Source organism: Grampus griseus (assembly GCF_964374135.1).
Source record: "Grampus griseus genome assembly, chromosome: 19".
NCBI lineage: Eukaryota > Metazoa > Chordata > Mammalia > Artiodactyla > Delphinidae > Grampus > Grampus griseus.
In genome coordinates, this window is record NC_139013.1 from 7,374,458 (window position 1) to 7,392,168 (window position 17,711).

The 17,711-nt window shown below is 52.9% G+C and overlaps 1 protein-coding gene across 3 annotated transcripts; it reads right to left on the minus strand.

Annotated features, from left to right (window-relative positions):
• Nucleotides 1-996: 996 nt before the first annotated feature.
• SNRNP70 (small nuclear ribonucleoprotein U1 subunit 70) lies at nt 997-17,015 on the minus strand. Of its 3 annotated transcripts, none has more exons than XM_082676472.1 (10): nt 16,914-17,015; nt 15,677-15,833; nt 14,267-14,329; nt 14,099-14,153; nt 8,801-8,865; nt 8,595-8,657; nt 7,843-7,924; nt 4,544-4,645; nt 1,895-1,982; nt 997-1,813 (listed from the first exon to the last, which is right to left on the minus strand). In XM_082676472.1, exons 2-10 carry the CDS (start codon nt 15,821-15,823, stop codon nt 1,159-1,161), a joined length of 1,320 nt encoding a protein of 439 aa, XP_082532598.1. In that variant the 5' UTR covers nt 15,824-15,833; nt 16,914-17,015; the 3' UTR covers nt 997-1,158. The 3 variants fall into 3 exon arrangements, with proteins under 3 accessions (XP_082532598.1, XP_082532599.1, XP_082532597.1); XM_082676473.1 differs by lacking the exon at nt 16,914-17,015 and adding an exon at nt 16,577-16,792 and having other exon boundaries at nt 997-1,786; XM_082676471.1 differs by lacking the exon at nt 16,914-17,015 and adding an exon at nt 16,577-16,792.
• Between the last annotated feature and the right edge of the window lie 696 nt (nt 17,016-17,711).

Genomic DNA, 17,711 nt, shown 5'->3' on the forward strand with positions numbered 1-17,711 from the left:
CTCCATACGGTTCTCCATAGTGGCTTCACCAATTTACATTCCCACCAACAGTGTGGGAGGCTTCCCCTTGCTCCACACCCTCTCCAGCATTTATTTGTAGACTTTTGGTGATGGCCATTCTGACTGGTGTGAGGTGATCTCTCATTGTGGTTGACTTGCATTTCTCTAAATTAGCTATGTGATGTTGAGCATCTTTACCGGTCTGTTGGCCATCTCTGTCTTCTTTGGAGAAATGTCTATTTTGATCTTCTGCCCGTTTTTGACTGGGTTTGTATTTTTTATATTGAGCTGTATGAGCTGTTTGTATATTTTGGAAATTAATCCCTTGTCAGTCACATCATTTGCAAATATTTTCTCCCATTCCATAGGTTGTCTTTTCATTTTGTTTCTTTCCTTTGCTGTGTAAAAGCTTTTCATTAGGTTCCAACTGTTCATTCTTGCTTTTGTTTCTATTACTCTAGGAATCAGAACCAAAAAAATTTCAATGCGATTTATGGCAAAGTGTGTTCTATGTTTTCCTCTAGGAGTTTTGTAGTATCCGGTCTTACCTTTAGGTCTTTAATCCATTTTGAGTTTATTTCTGTATATGGTATTACAGAATGTTTTGTCTTTTGTACATTGCTCTCATGTTTCATTTCCTCACCCTTCTTCCTGCTCCCCAACTCAGACTAACAGCTTCCCTTTCACACACAGCTGTAGCTTCCACTGAGTATTCTAATGCCTAAGCCCCATCCCCGCACCAAGACAGGGGTATGAACAGCCCCACGAGGAATGCGTGGGAGAGACGTAAAAAAGGAAAGATACAAAGGGATCAAGGACCCTTAGGGAGGGCTTCCTTACCCCATCTGAAACAGCTCTGGTGTACCGGGGCTAGCCGCAGCCTTAGGTCATAAAGCTCAAGTGAAAACCAACCAAAGCAGGGCTATCAAAAGGCAGAAGGTGACCCTCTTCTGGGTAAGAAAGTAAGTGCAGTGAAAAAACCAAATGCCCATTATCAACAAGAAATTAATTTTATTTTTAAATCCAAGACACCAGAACAAATAAGGAGACTCCTACCCTTGGCTGGCAAACTTAAGTGGTGACCAAGAAGGTTTGGGGAGAGGATGACAGCAACAGGGAGGGTAGGAACACGTCCAATCAACTGGTGGGAGGCTCTCTTCACTCTGGCGCAGCCTCCATCAAATACCCGTTCTCTGGAGCAAGGTACCCGTCACCTCCCTCGGACTCCATGTACATGTCTCGGCCGTCGCTGCCCAGGCCCTCCAGCCCGTTGTCCTGCCCACCGCCACCCGCCCCACCTCGAGCCTCATCCCTGCCCCGTTCACCACCCCGCTCCCCTCGCTTGTGCTCCCGATCGCGCTCGCGATCGCGGTCCCGGCGCCGCTCCCGGTCGCTCCGGTGGCTCCGACGGCGCTCCCGATCCCGATCCCGGCCCTTCTCCTCTGGGCCATCGGGGCCGTCGGGACCCAGCTCCCCGGGAGGCCCATCATCAGGAGGCGCGTCGCCGGCCTCGGAGGGCTCTGCCATGTCGCCGCCACCTCCGCTGCCTCGCAGCTCCTCCTTGCGTTCCCGCTCCCGCCGCGCCCGCTCACGGCTCCGGCTGCTGCGCCGCTTCCGATCCCGGTCCTTGTCCTTGCTCCGCTCCCTGGAGCGCCGCCGCTCCTCCTTGTCACGACTCCGCGAGCGCCGCCGCCGGTCCCGAGAGCGGGAGCGTCGTCGTTCTCGCTCCTTGTCTCGCTCGCGGCTCCGCTCCCTGCGCTCCCGCTCGCGGTCCCGGTCCCGGTCCCTGTGGGGAAGCGGGGAGGGGCCGGGCCTGGATGAGGTGGGCAGAGGTTTGCGGCAGGGCTCCCCCACTGACCGCCCCCGTCCCAGGACACCGGCTGCCCAATCTCACCTCTCATCGTAGCGGGAGGTGTCGTCCCGGCCGGAGTGCCGGATGTTGACGTCAGCGCCACCTCTCCGGGTTCCGCCTAGGCCACCTCCTGGGGGCGGGGGCAGGCCACAGCGGGTTAGTCCGGGCGGGGCCCACAGCAGGGCGAGCGAGGGGCAGCAAGGGGCGCGGCAAAGGCCACCAAGCACCTCTGCCGGCGCCTACGGGGCCAGGTGCCTGAGGACCTTCTGCCGCACTTCTCTAACACAACACGCACGCTCTTCAGAGATCAGAGGACTTCCACAGCGCGAGCTGGGAGCTCCTGTAATTGACTCCAAAGCTCACCATCTTCACCACTAATGACGCGCAAAGCCTCCTGGCAAATCCTGTCTTCCAGTCATCCTCACCCTCACCCTCAGGCACGGCAATGGTCTAACTGAAAACGTGATCTGCTCCAAAGCCACCAATGGCTCCCCACAGCCTAAAGCAACGTCCGTCAGATGGCTGGCTCCTTCCTGCCTGTAGAGCAAGGCGCCCTGGCTCTCCATGTCCCAGATCTCCTCATGGTCTCCACTGCCTTCCTGCCCCAGTTTTGGGTATCATTCACCTCTTTACCTGGAATCTCATTTCCCTTGTCTAGTTAACTGCTACTTACCCCTTCGCACATTAACCCAAACAACGCTTCCTCAGCAAGCCTGCCCTGACCTACCAGATGAAGCTGTTCTCCACGACTCACATACATTTCCTTCTCAGAACTTCAGGTGGAATTTCCGATTTTACATGGACATGTGTGAGTTAACAGCTGCCTCTCCCACCAGCCTGTAACGCACCATCAAAGTCAGGACGATGTCTGGCTCTGCTCGCTGTAACTGTACGTGGTACAGCATCCAGGATATAAAATCGTATGTGCAGCAAGCAGTCAAATGACTGAACAGCTATAAGGAGTAGTGGACGGTCTCCTTATTCAGACGGGGAAACAATCTCAGATAAAGCCACCTGCCCGGGGTGACTCTGCAAGGAAGGGCAGAGCTGAGACCCAGGAAGCTGCCCTCTCACGCACGCTTCTGCCCCACACTGCCTGGAAGGAAGCTTCAGTGAGGTGGGCTAGGGTTCCATATAAGGAATGACTTTCAGCAACGAGGGTGAAAAAGGAAAAGAGGCGGCCTGGATATCAAAGACATTCAAATAGGGACAAGCAACCGACCAGGCTTCTGGAATATCACAGGTATGGGGCAGAAGAGACTAGTGTTTTCAATTTTCAGGTCACAACCCAGCAATGGATCACATCATTAAATGTGATTGGTAGCAACCAATATATTAAAAATAATAATAATAAAGCAACAGAATATAAAGTACTAGTATACACTGCCTGTAGAAAAGATAGTTTCATAACACTTCTGTTTGGGTTAAATGTATTTTTTTGCACGTAGCAATGCACTGGGTCAAGATGCACCAGGTGTCACCATCAGAAAGTCGGAAGCAGCAGACTCTGAAGGACTCACTCCACCCCAGAGAAACCAGTGAGATAAGAACCCATCTGTTAAGCTCAGAGACTCAGCAGGCTGAGTGTGTGTTCTACTCAACAAAGGCAAGTCAAGCACCACGACAGCGGGCTGGGAGGCAGAAATAAGAGCAGAGGGTCCTGGAGCCACCGGGGGTGCCTGCACAGGGAAGATCATTTTCTCTGACAACTGTGTCACTCACCCTCATAGGAGTTGGCCCTCAATAGCCATGTTTGGATGGCAGGACCTCAGCCCCAGGTCCAGGTCCAATGCTGAGCCACTTAGATCCACCCGCCCCAAAACGTAGAGAGACTCATCAAGGACTGGACTGTGGAATGCCACACTGGGCCAGTGCGGAGAGACACAGAAGGGAACAGTCCACACGAACAGCGAACAAGGCAGAAGCAAGCTGCAGAGGTGCCAAAGGCGGCTCCTGACCGTTCAGGTTCGGCTTCCAGGTCCTCTTGAGGCCCACAGGCATCGCCTGTCTCTGGGCTCCAAGACACTGGGATTCTGTATCAACAAGTCCCCTTTATGCTTTAGGAAGCTCAAATGTATTTCTGGTGCTTGCTACCAAACTGACCTTGACTGATGGCGACTGACAAATTAGAGACAGAGAGTGGGGGGGACGGAATGCAGGAGGCTCTGAGGGCAGAGACCATCTATGTATGTCTTGCTCTTGACTAGAAGCCCGGTACACAGCTGGGGACCAAACTGGCGTTTGCTGAATCAATGAATGAATGAACGAACGAGCAGGAGCAAAGGGTAAGTGGACGAGAGAGTGACTTTCACAAGCCCGACCGTACGCCGCTTGCCAAGCTGGCTATGTGAGATGCTGAGCTCACTAACTCTTGCCGTTATTCCCACTTTCCAGGATGAGGAAAATGAGGCAGGAGGAAGGGAAGATCCACCAGCCAGGAAGTACGTAAGCTGGAATCTGATCGCAGACTGGCTTCTCAACCACAGTACTCTTGCTCCTAACTAGTAACCCAGAGTAAGAAACCAGACCAGGAGAAAGATGGTGACGAGAAAGGCTGAGCTAGAGAGAGGGAGAGAGCATGTGAGCAGCTGGGAGAGGAAGAGAAGACAGAAAGCAGCAGAGGGTACAGATAAGAGAGGTGAGAAAGCAGCCAGCAGGACACCGAGCCCAGCCTGTGCAGGATGTGCTCACCTAGCCGCCGGGGCCTCCAGCCCTTCACCGTGCGGCCCCTCTCCACGTCCACAAGGACTCTCCTGCCATCAATCTTCTTGCCGTCTGCGTGCTTGTAAGCGGCTGCAACAGATGTGGGGAGGGGGAGGGGAAGGGGGAGGAGTCCCCAGAGGGTCCTCTAGTCAGGCTAAAGCACAGCTCTGTGGCATCCCCACCCCCCGGCCGTGTCCCCATCCACACACTTACACACGCGCACACACAGACACACATGCCCACCAGACAGCCAGGCAACCGACAGCCAGACCAACCCTCTCGCAAACCAGGAGGGGCCTGCTCCATCTCGGCACCTGCTTCCTTACCAACCCCCAATCACTATTGGGGGGGCGAGACCACTCCCAGGCACCATCCTGACCCTAACCACCCCCCTGGGCTCCCAGGCCATTCCTACTCCGACTCGACAGAGCAGCCCCCTCCCGCCAAGGTGGCCAAAGTCGCTGCAAAGAAACTGGAGGTTAACTCAAGGCTGGACTCTGCTGTGGGGGAGGGTTCCTCCACAACCCCAGGCATGCACCCTAAAACATCATGCTGGGGGAGGAGGCCCAGCCGGGCCGCTCTGCACCCCAGTTCACACCGGTTTCCTTTTTCTGTGTTTTTTTTGGGGGGAGGGTGAGCGTGGGGGGAACAGACATCAGAACAGAAAATGAACCAGAAGGGGGTGGGAGAAATCTTTAGGAGATGGCAGGGAGCAGAAGGGCGGGTTATGGTGCTCCCGGGGGCCTGGAGGGGCCCCTACAGCAGGCGGGGGAGAGGGCAAGTGGAGGGAGGCACGGGAGATGTGCGGTGCTACTGAAAATTCCTGCCTTACCTGAGATGACAGCCACCCAACCCCAGCCCCTGTCCCATCTCACTCCACACCCCCAGCTCAACACACGCCGGGAGGCCAAGCCCAGCCTGAGCCTCTCGGGAAGGGTGAGGAGTAGAGGGGGAGATGCGGGGAGAGGCACGTCCTGTGCTCGGGCAGGGCACAGCAAAGGACAGGCCTGATCCCCGGCCTGTCTCACGTGGGGCTGTCGGGAAGGCCAAAAAAGTCCCTATTTCCCACCCCCAGCCCTGGCCTAGGGGGTCGTCCTCAACCAGCCACAATACCCGGCCCCGCCCCAGCCCTCTCCCCCCCAAATAACAACCAGAGGAAGAGAAAAAGGTGCCATTTACCGATGCCGGCCTTGCGGGTGTCCAAACCGAGCGGGATGGGGGGGGCTCGGCAACTCCTGGGGGCCTGGCGAGGAGGCGGGCTTCCCGGGGGGGGACACGGGACCGCTTACCTGGAGCCCCCAAGCTTACCTGAGCACGCGCACAGACCCCACACCCACCACCACGGGGTCAGCTAAAGCTACAGGGAAGGGATTCTAGGGAGCCATGGAGGGGGAGAGGAACCACATCTCCTGCACCACCTGGAGACAGGCAGAGGAAGTGGTGGACCCCAAAGAAACCTCACGGAGGCCTTGAAAGAGGGGGAGACAAGGGTTAACATCAAGTCTGGGAGCTGGAAAGCCGTGGGACTATCTTGTTTGATTTTAAAAAGAAGGCTAGGGAGGCCTTGGCAAACCTGTCCACCTTCACCTTTCCCCAGTAAAGTCCATGCTGAACTAGGCACACGCCCACCCCCTCTCAGCACGTGGAATGACTTCTCCACCTCGAACTCCACACTCCCTCCCACCACCTGCTTCAGCCCAAAGGCTGGCACCCAAGGGGACAGCCTTGGGGGTCCAGGAGATGGAGTGCTGCCCATGATCCGAGGGGGAGGGGCCGCTTGGCCCCTGAACCCAGAGGAGGGTGGTAGGGGAAGGAAGTTAAGGGCTGGGAACACCGTCAAGCGAAGGAACCCTGCTCTGGTTGTGTCCCAAACCCCAGAAGAGGCCCAACCCGGGAGTAACAGCAGAGAAAACATGTGACGTGTGTATTTCTAGGCTTCACTCTCTCTCCCTCTCTTAGGTCTCTAGACAGTGGAAGGGTCTTCAGGAAAATCTACACCACCTTCTGCTGCTTACGGCCTGTCACTCGAACCCTCCCGCACCCCAGTCCCCAATCCCATGCACTCCGGAGAGCAGCTGGGCCGCTGGGCTCCACGGCCTCTCGGGAGGCCTCAACCATGATAAGGCAGACAGGAAGGGGGCAGAGCACCCCGAATCTAGCAAGCAAAACGATTCTCCAGGGCCACCACAGTGACAGCCCCGCGAAGGCGCAGGGGCAGGGAGCGGAGGGCTGAAGGGTTCCACATGGAGCCCTGGTCCCCGTGCATCCCATCTTCAGTATTCCCGCCACCTTGCCACTGACATCATGAAGCCAGGTAAGTCAGGGGGCTGGGTCGAGCCCAACTGCCTTTCCCGTCGGGGTTCATCTCTCCCCTCCTGGGATCAGCAGGATTACTGGAGAGCAGATGGATGGGGGGCAGATGGGACCAAGGGCACCCAAACGAGGAAAGGGCTCTGGGTGCGGGGAGGCTGAGGGGGGCGCCTGGGGATGGGAGGAGGGATGCCTCGCTGCTCCTGAGCTGCCTGGCTAAGCTGGGCTGGTGTGCGGTGCTGAATGATCTTACCCATGATACAAACCCTTATACCAACCATACACTGAGGTGTTGTAAGGGGAGCGTAAGCATCAGCTGCAAGCCAGCTGCGTGGTGGCTGCAGTGACAATAAGAACAGTCAATTAATACGGCGGCCCCTGGACACGCCGCAGCCCTGCCCGCCCCCACCCACCCATCCCTGCCCACGTGGACGCCGCCGCGGCCTCAAAGGGGGCTCTGGAGATGTGGGGGCAGGCGCTGAACACGCCAACCAGCCCACTGCCCGCTGAGGAGCAGGGCGGGGGCCGGGGTGGGGAGGCGGAGGGTCGGGTAGCCCAGCCCCAGCTGAGCTGGGGGAAGAGAGGGCAGGTTCAAAGGCCAGGCCTCATTCTAACCTGGCCGCCCCCAACTCCGGGGGGGGAACGGGGAGAGGCTCCCCAAAACTCCGACCCCTCCCCCCACCTCCCGCTAGCCCCAGCCGCCGCCCAGCTCCCTCCTTGCCCCTGAGGTTCAACGTGTGACACTTACCTCCCCGGGTTCACACACACACACACGTTGTGGGGGATTTTGGTTTTTGTTTTTAAAAAAACACGTATATAAAAAAAAAAAAGATATATCAGAAACAGAGGGAGGAGGAGAGAGACATTGCTAATGTCAGGTTTGGCAGGGAGGGGGGCAGGGACAGACGACGGGAAGGGGCTGGGGCAGCAGAGAAGAGAGAGGGTCAGAGGGCAGGGCACAGGTGGGAGGTACTCACAATGCATGTCTCGCTCGTGTTCGTACTCGATGAAGGCATAGCCCCGGGGCTTTCCTGACCGCTTACTGTAGACCATATGTATCTGGGGGGCAGAGGTCAGCTCTGACACACAGAAATCCCACCCTCTCAATCACACAGCCCGTATGCCAGGCCCTGGGCTGGGTGATGCCAGCGACAGACACCTCAGACCCTCTCTCCGTCCCTTCAAGGACCCAGAGTGACTGCTGCTCTAATGGCCCTGGGCTTCGCAGTTTATGCGCACGATGGCCTCAAGCCCTTGCTACAGCCCAGAACATTTAAATTAAATGAAGAAATGTAAGTTAAACATGAAGTCTTGTTCTAAAACAAGAATCAACATACATTTTCTATAAAGGTATAGAGAAGACAGCAGGTATTTCCAGCTCTGAGGGCCATACGGTCTCTTTCTGCCCGACCCACTCCGCCTTACGGCAATAGCAGCCGCAAACAACAGTAAACAAATGGGCCTGGCTGGATACCAACAAAACTTTATTTACAAAACCCAACTTTGTAGTTTGCCGACCTGTGCTCTAAATCAGCAGCAAGTAGTCACTACCTCTTTGCTGTCCTTCTGCTGTCCCAAGTCTACCGCATGGAACCGCAGTCAGGATAGAAACCCAGGCCATGGACTCCGAAGCCAGAAATGAGGCAATGCACCCTCAGGGCTGGGAGCCAGCCTCCTCCCTCCCTTCACACACGTCCAACTCAAACTCCCCGCGCCCCAGTCCACTCACTCTTTTGATGGGTCCGTACACCTCAAACTCTCTCCGGAGCTTGGATTCTGTCGTGTCATAGTTCTACAAGTAGACAGAAATGAAGTTAAGTGGGAGAAGCCCTCAGAACATCCCCGGGACCTAGTCTACTGCCCACACCCAAGCTCTCAGCAGTCCAGGGTTCCAGACTCCTCTGGGGCTCCAGGGATTGGGAGCTGGGGACTCACCACTCTAGCCACAAAGAGAGTCTTGAAGGCATCACCCTGAGCATTGGGATCATTGTGAGGGTCCCCTGTGCAGGAAAAAAAAGAATTTCTAAGTAGAAGGTGCCAACAGTATCGTAGAGCAAGACAGAAACAGACTGACGGGCAGAGACCCAGAACTTTTGGTCACCTGGCCACCTTGGGCATGTCCCTTTGAGCCCTGGTTTCTCCGAAGCACAGCAGCCTTCATCTAAGTGGCTGATTTAGGCTGACGAAGGGAGGGGGTAAGACTGACTTCAAGCTGACAGGACGGAGGCCAGCCTAACTGCCACTTCAGACGTATGTATCCTGAGGCCCAGGTCCCTCCCAGGTGTAACTAAGCTCAAAGAGGCATCTCTGGAGAAGCAGCCTGATCCCTCCAGGTACTGAGCTTCCTCTCTCACCTGCAGGGCCACAGTGCCACCCACAGGCAGGGCCTGCAACTGCAGCCCCAGGGGAAACCTGAGATCAAGCAACCCTAAGACTGGGAGTGGAAGCCTAGCAGAGGCCAAGCCCTGCTTTCTGCCCTATGCCCTGTGGCCTCAGGGAGGAACCCACGGCTGGCGCTGGAGCCCACAAGAGGCGGGTCAGATTCTTATTCCCAGCCTTACTACCGCCAGACCACTGAGAAATAATCATATCCACAGACAGAAACCAGACTCTTATTACAAAACCCAACTCCATAGGTGATTCTGATGGGTCAGGCCTGGGAAGAAAGAAGTCTTTTTCACCAAGTATGGTGGCCCCAGCACACACAATGGCTCTTGACTCCTGCCAGGGCCCCAAAGGCACCCTGCCCATTGCCAGTGGAGGCGGTTCTTCTATAATACAGTGCTACTTTCTTTAGAACTTGCCATATTCTATGAGAATGTGAGAAAAGGAATAACATTAATAATTTACTGAACACATAATTAGGCTCAGACACTGCTGGAGGCTGAGACTTATTTACCACCATTTTGCAAATGGAAATACAACCAGCCCCTGAGGCATGGAAGAGGAGAAGTGTCAGACAGCAGAGGCCAAGCTCAGCTTTACACCCCAGCCTGACCTCACAGCCCAGGCCCCAGGCTGAACCCTGTGTGTTAGCTTCTCAGAGAAGCCAGACAATTAAAGGTCACAGATCTGTTTCTCATGAGAGAGGTTGGCTGCAGACATAAACTAAGTTCAGGATGACTTTAGGGAATTTCTTGGAAAACAGAAGACTGAACTCAAATTTAAGGGAATGACTACCTGGAAACTGATGGTAGCCTTTGAAAACAAGTCCGTCTTTGTGCCTGCCCCTCACTTCCTCACCAAACCTCATCCCTTTGGGTTGTAATTTTCTGTGCCCAAATGTCTCAATCTGCATCCATTCACCCAACAGAAATCTATTAAGCACTTTGTGCCTGAAACTCCCGTAGATGCTGGGGACTCAACAAAGACAAAAAAGATGCCTGCCTTCTTGGAGCTCATCTGTTACTGGAGGGAGGCTGAAAGTAAACAAGGTAAATAAGGCAACCATCTAGTTCTATCCGGTAATAGCAGATGGGGAGAAGAATTTTAATGGGAAGGTCAGGAAAGGCCTCACTGAGATAACATTTGACCTGAAGTTGTATTTAACAGGAAATAAACCTCACACCACCAGGCAGCAGGTGGTCTAACAGGTACAGCAGGAGCAGTGCAGTGGGACCCCGATCACTGCCTGGGGGAGTGGACGAAGGCCAGACCGCAGAGCGCTGAGCTCCCTGATGGGCAGCCCGGAGAAGCCCGGCAGACAAAAGGGGAAACCACCCCGGGCACACCAAACGAGTCTCTGTAGTTTCTGCTTAACCAAGAGGCCCAGGAGTGTGACCAAATGTAAAAGCTAGTGCAGCTGAGCCAATAGTACCCACGTATCTGAGCTAAAAGAGGGTGACAATGAACTGAAGTTGATGAGCAGTTCACCAGTCAACAGGCACACACCCTCACTCCACTCCACTCCGCTGGCAACTCTGCCCTTGGGAAATCCTTGGTTAAAGGGATTATGTAGGTAGCAGCCCAGAGCAGGGGCTCAAAGGACTAGACTGTGGAGCTGAGAAAACTCATTAGGCTTTGAGATGGTGAAGAAAGTATCTCAGAACTCTTGCTCTTGCTAAACATACCCGGCCTCCACAAACCTCCATCTTCTGTCTTAAAAGCAGGAGTAATAACCCCTGCTGCACTTGGAAGCTGTAAGTCAAAATCATGACATATTCTATACATCAAGTGTTCAGCAAGGAGCAAGGCCCCCTTGAATGGTAGCTGTTAACTGTGACAAGGCACAGCAAGTTTCTGTACTTGGGGATGGAGGCTCTCGGGGCAGAGAAAACCTACTATACTTGACCCATCCTTTCCTTTTCCTTTTTTTTCACAGGGAAGTTCAAACACTTAAGGAAATAGAGAACAGTGTAACGAACCCCTCTGAACCAGCTTCAACTATCACCACGTGGCTACACTTGTTACATCTCTAACCCCACCAGGATTTTAAGTCAAACCCCGGATATACCACTGTAGTTGCTAATAAAGACTAAAAAAGCGTTATTTCCTTAACTTCAACGTTAATTCCTTAACTTCACTAAGACCCAGTGTTCAAATGTCCTTGACTGTTTCAAAACTGGATTTTTACAGTTGGCTCATTTAAATCAGGATCCAAACAAGCTCCACACTTACCATTTGGTTGAGGTGCCTTTTGACTGTTTAATCCATTTGGTTCACTCCCTGCCCCCTGCCACCCTTTTAACTTTTGTTAAAGAAACTGGATCACATGTTTGTCCTATACAATTTCCCACATTCTAAATTTGACTGGCTGCATCCTCAGTATTGTTTAACATGCCAGGATCCCCGTTTTAAAGTGTGAAAAACAATTTCCAACAGGAGAAGTGACTTATCCAAGGCCACACAGCTGTAAGTGGCAGAGGTGGGGTTAAAACTCATGTGGGTCAGAGATGAACAGATAAAGAAGATGTGGCACATATATACAATGGAATATTACTCAGCCATAAAAAGGAACAAAACTGAGTTATTTGTAATGAGGTGGATGGACCTAGAGCCTGTCATACAAAGTGAAGTAAGTCAGAAAGAGAAAAACAAAGAGCGTATGCTAACGCACATATACGGAATCTAAGAAAAAAACCGTATTGATGAACCTAGCGGCAGGGCAGGAATAAAGATGCAGACGTAGAGAACGGACTTGAGGACACGGGTCGGGGGGGCGGGGAAGGGGCAGCTGGGACAAACTGAGAGAGTGGCATGGACATATACACACTACCAAATGTAAAATGGATGGCTAGTGGGAAGCTGCTGCACAGCGAGGGAGATCAGCTCGGTGCTTTGTGACCACCTACAGGGGTGGGACAGGGAGGGTGGGAGGGAGGTTCAAGAGGGAGAGGATACGGGGATATATGTATACTTATAATTGATTCACTTTGTTCTACAACAGAAACTAACACAACATTGTAAAGCAATTATACTCCAGTAAAGATTAAAACAAACAAACAACTCATGTGGGTCAGACTACAAGGTGCGTGCCCCAGCAGCAGAGCTGAAAGGTTCCCCAAGTTACCTGCTGCCAACAGTTCTGTGAGCCAGGTCCTACAGGAGCTGGGGCCACAATGGTGAGCAAATTCCATCCAAACCCTGCCTTCCTGGAGCAACTATGAACCAATGTAAGATAGATATTCACCAGTGAATCCTTCCTGCAGACTGAAGTGACCAACCTGCAGCAGGACTCAGGGCTTTCAATGTACATGGGGACTCGGACCAGAGCAAGGAAGTCACGAAAGGCTTCCTTGAGGAGTGACGCTGACAGAGATACGAAGAGCAGCTCCATATAAACCAAGTATCATGTGAGACTGAGGGAAGAGCCCAGGCAAAGACCCGGTGACAGGAGAGCATCTGGGAAGGAAGAGGCCCGTGCTGGCTGGAGCAGGAGGGGAGCATGGGCAGAATGCATCCCCAGTGGGCAGGGAAGGGACTCCGGTCTTTTTGCTGAAAGCAAAAGGAGGCTGTGTGGGAATTCCCTGGCGGTCCAGAGGTTAGGACTCTGCGCTTTCACTGCCGAGGGCCCGGGTTCAATCCCTGGTTAGGGAACTAGGATTCTGCAGGTCGCGCAGTGCGCCCTCCCCCACCAAAAGGGTGTCAGCAGAGAAAGGTACAATCAGAGTTGTATTTTAAAAAGCCCCACAGAGGGAACTTCCCTGGCGGTCCAGTGGTGAAGACTTTGCACTTCCAATGCAGAGGGTGCGAGTCCGATTCCTGGTCAGGGAACTAAGATCCCACAGGCTGTGCAGCACAGATTAAAAAAAAAAACAAAAAAAGCCCTCCAGAACCTGGTGGGGACAGAGATGCAGGTAAACCCCATTAGACATTAGACTGCGTGTCCAGGCTAGAGGGGCCCTGGGTGGTGGACACAGAAAGAGGGCTCAGATTTGTGACAGGGATAGGTTTTGGTGACAAGCTGGGGAAATAGCAAGAAAAAGTTGTTAAAAGCAAACTGGGTGGTCATGACTGAGGTCATGATTTGCAAAGCTGGATGACCAGGTTCCAGCAAAGGAAACATCCAAAGACCAGGTTGTTGGGGAGAGGAAATCCTGATTGTGGTTTGGACACTGAGTTTGAGATGCCTTTGAGGCGTCCAAGAAAAGACAGGAAGGCAGTGAGAGTGAGGGCTTAGATAGCTCTCATTTAGATGCCCAGGTATTCAGTTGTGAAGCATTTGCATAAGCTCCTTGAGGAATGGGCCACTCCAGGGAATAAGGTTCTGAGTGAAGTGATTCACCATAGACGCACAAGTATAGGAGGAAAACCCAAGTCCTAACTACAAAGCCCTCTCCCTAACAAGAAAGGGCCATTGGAGACTGATATGCGACCCTCTTGTGAAGTCTGGTCAATGGCTACAAGGTCCCTATCCCAAACTCCAATTCCTCCTGTACTTGGAAGGGATGAAACATCAGCAGTCCGAGGATCAGGGAGCTAAGGTGCAGCCAGAACTGCCTCACTAGCCGGGACCTCACTGCCTTGCCCTGTGAGACCTGGCTGGGCTGTGGGAGCGCCTCCAAGTGCAGGCTCCTACAGGACGCAGCCCAAGGTACCAGGCTCCTTTCCTGCCCACCCTTACTCCACACTCCCCTGCTTAAATACCTAAACCAAATACAGTGCATGGCAAACGGTGGGGTTAAAAGAGTGAACTGACAACCCGCTTTCCCAAATTAAAGTCCTGGGGTGGACTGGTGGAGAGAAACACAGGAGTGCTTGAACGAGAGATGAAAGGAGGAAGGAGAGACTTACACATTTTTAGCTCTGTCTCGACTTCCTGCTGTCGCCGCTCAATCTTTTCCCGTCTCTGTCAGGAGAAAGGTAGACAACTGAATACAGACAGAAGTGCCCTGATGTCAGGGAACATCCTGAAGAAAGAGGCAAAAAAGGACGTGGGGCCAGAAGGCAGACACTACATACCTTCCTCTCCATGCGCTCCTCCCGAGTTTCTGCTCGAGTCGGAGGAGGGGCATCTCGAGGGTCCTGGGAACAAGAAGAGGTGACAGGGTGGGAGGGACAGGGGAAAACACCAAGAGACACCCAGCCAGGAAATAATAAATATCTTGGCCACGCTCCCCTGCATGTTTACACACACGCACGCACAAACAAACATGGACAGTTCCAGGGAGCAGATCAAAGCACAGTCCATGGACCAATACTATCTGTGAACTGTTACTGGTCTGTGACAAGAGGAGTAGAGAAGCCAGGAACTGGTATTCAGAAACTTCTACAGCGATCTGACAGAGGAGTTTTATGCCCATTGAACTTAACAAAAAATTTTTGATTTTTTACTTTGTAGTCTTTCTCTAAAAATACTAGAAAAATGAAAGAAACTCTCTTGCATTTATCAAGAAAGTCAACCTGCAGCATATTTGTCCTCAATCATAAACAGGAATCGGGACCAGGCCTGAAGCAAAAGGAGCTGACAGTGCAGTGCTCAGAGGTAAACAACTGAACACCCTCTGAGGACCAGAGCAGTTCCTGAAGGCCTCAGCAAGCTTTCATCAAATAGTAACTGGCAAATAACCCATGTCTGCCACTGGCCTGTAGCCATTAAATTAGTGTAACTGGCGAACAACATTTTCCAAGTACCAGTTCAATGAGGGTGGCAATCCCACTAAAGAGCCGATCTTCTGTCACCGCGCAACTAACTTCTGCTCTGCAACTTCCTCCATCTCCCCTTTCCCACTCGATGCCAGAACTTTCTTCTTCTGATTTCTGGCAGCATTTCTCAGGTGTTCTCTGATACACCGTAAGAGGTGGAAGTTGTTATCCCAATTTCACAAATGAAAAAACTGAGGCCCAAGAGCACAAGTCGTTTATTCGTGTTTATCCTGAAATTCTCAAGCCCACAGTCTTAAGCAGCCCATCACCTGGTGCTAACCCTTTACAAATATCACCCTGTGACAAAAATGATAAATATAATAATAAACATTGACATTTGCTGACTGCTTAGGATCAAACCCCATGACATAAAATTTCCAGTTAATTCTCCGTCAATATTACAGCGAAGATACTAATATCCCCTTGCTATAGATGAAGCGATCAAAGCACTAAGAGGATGCACCACTTGCCCAAGGTCACACAGATGCTAAATGGTGCGCCAAGGTCTACCTAACTCGAGAGCCTGAATCCTCAACTGGTAGTTACGGAACTTCCACAAAAACCAACAAGGGATGCATTATCCATCCCAATCAAGACAGGGAAACTGAGCATAAAAGTCACCTGCCTAAATCACACAGCTGGAAAACTGGCCAGAGACTGGACTCCCCAATCCAGCCCCACGGACCCCAGAACCCATCCCAGCCCAAGTCTGCTGAGTGAACTCACCTCAAACTCTCGGATGTATGGCGCAATGCCACAGTAAGGTTGATTGTGGTGTTTTTCATGTGGCAGTTTCTCCAGGGGTGGCAGGTATGGGATGGGGTCACGAGGAGCAAAGAGAGCCAGAAGGTTGGGTGGCAGGAACTGCGTCATCTTGCCAAGTCTGAGAGCAGAAGCAGGACCACATTATATGAGGGTGGGCTGGGAGAGATAAGGCCCCTATAATCCCTTGACTTCCAAGAAAAGAGGGAAATAGGGGCAAAATCTCAGTATCAGAACAAGTTCTGTAGGGGCACAGAGTGCTCCTAAGCCACAAGGGAAAGGAATAAATCTGAATGAGAAAGCAGGTTTTGGAGGGAGGACTGAAACCGATAACAGAAATAAAGACTGAAAAAGGGTTTCTGAGTAGTGAAGTCTCAGAGTCCTGAGCAAGGAACTGCGGGGCTGAGGGTCCCTGGGGGCTTGTGGGGGCATCAAGGATCCTGAGAAAGGAGATCCAAGGCAGTGGCGGCTGGTGGTCCCATACCTTGGATAACAGGTTATGGGGCGAGGGTCGCAGGAAGTCTCCGATCAAGGAAGGGGATCAAAAGTAGCAAACCTCAAGCCAGGGAGTTGTGAGGAATAAATGTGGGCCCCACAGGCGAAATGAATTATGGGTAAGGGTCGGTGGAGGCAAGGAAAAAAAGGCAACACACCGCAAGGGCCTGTGGGGAAGTGACCGCTGAAGAGGAGGGCGACTATGGGAAAAGGGCCTAAGTGACCAGAGAACTCTGGATAAGGGGTGCAAAAAGGTGCTATGGCAGTGGCGCGGGAAGGGGACCCGGCCGCGGGGAAGGGACTGAGGCACACCGCAGGGGCTTGTGGGTAGCGGCCCCGCACCCGGTAAGGCCACTAAGTCACACTCACCCGCCGCGCGGCGCCCTCCTCGGCCTAGCGACGGTCCGGGGGCTCGCGGCGGCTGCGGCGGACCCTCAGTAGCAGATACTCCTGCTCTGGCTTCGACTGTGGCGGCGTCCGCGTCCCTCAGTCTCTATCGCTCGCCTACCGCGCGCTCCAGGCCGCTGCTCACGAGCCCGCGCGGCTTCGGCTCGCGACAGGGCACGGGGAGGAACCAGCCTCAAATCCCTCCGCCGTTCGCACTGCGCACGCGCTGCGCGAGTCCACCACAACTCACATACGGGGAGCCTGGGGCCGCCGCGGGCACTGCGCACGCGCAAGACCACTACCCCCCGCCTTCCGGCACCTTAGACGCCTTTGCCGCGGCAAGCTGGTCACAGTGCGCACGCGCGCTTCGCCCCAAGCCGTCTTCTTCCACCTCGCGCTCTGGGATCCAACAGCCTCTGTCCGCGAGACTCCTCTCTATGCTCCACCCCTTTCCCCTAACACACTTCCCGGATCTTGTGCGCATGCGTGTATCGTCATGTAGGGAACTTTACCCTTCCGCCGCTTGGCAAAGAATCCCTCTGTGAACGATGTGATTGCCTAACCTATTAAATAAGTAACTATTCATCGAGCGACTAATGTGTGCTCGGCCGTGTTTGGACTCTGGGATGTAGCACGTGACTAAAGCAAAGTCTTTTCCTTTTTGGAGCTTGCATTGTACTGAGGGAGACAATATAGGCATTTAAAAATATAAATTTAATTTCGTATGGTGGCCAGCACAATAAAGAAAAATAGGGGAGAGTAGGGCGTTGGGCAGCGAAAGAGGAGCTATTTTAGAAAGGATGATAATGGAAGGCTCTTCTGAAGAGGTGATGTTTGAACAGAGGCCCGATGGAAAGGAGATCAGGGCGGGATTAACAGCAAGTGCAAAGGCCCTGACTTAGGAAGGATGGCAGGAATCCTAGGTGGTTGGCCAAGAGAGCAGAGAACTGGTGGCCATGTTATTTAGGGCCCTGTAGATCTGTAAGAAGTAAATATTTTAAGTTTTTTTGATAGATGCAATTGGCTGTTTACTAATACAGAAATTATTACAACATTTAAGTGACTAATATGTTTAAAATATTTTGACATATTTGCTTTCTGTATGTATATGGGAACT

Coding starts and splice junctions, on each gene's coding strand:
- SNRNP70 (XM_082676472.1), bottom strand. CDS start 15,823: ATGACGCAGTTCCTGCCACCCAACCTTCTGGCTCTCTTTGCTCCTCGT. Junction 8,658..8,800: donor CTCTCTTTGTGGCTAGAGTG/GTGAGTCCCCAG, acceptor GTCTACTTGTAG/AACTATGACACGACAGAATC. Junction 1,983..4,543: donor CTGGAGGCCCCGGCGGCTAG/GTGAGCACATCC, acceptor CCCCGCCCCCAG/GAGGTGGCCTAGGCGGAACC.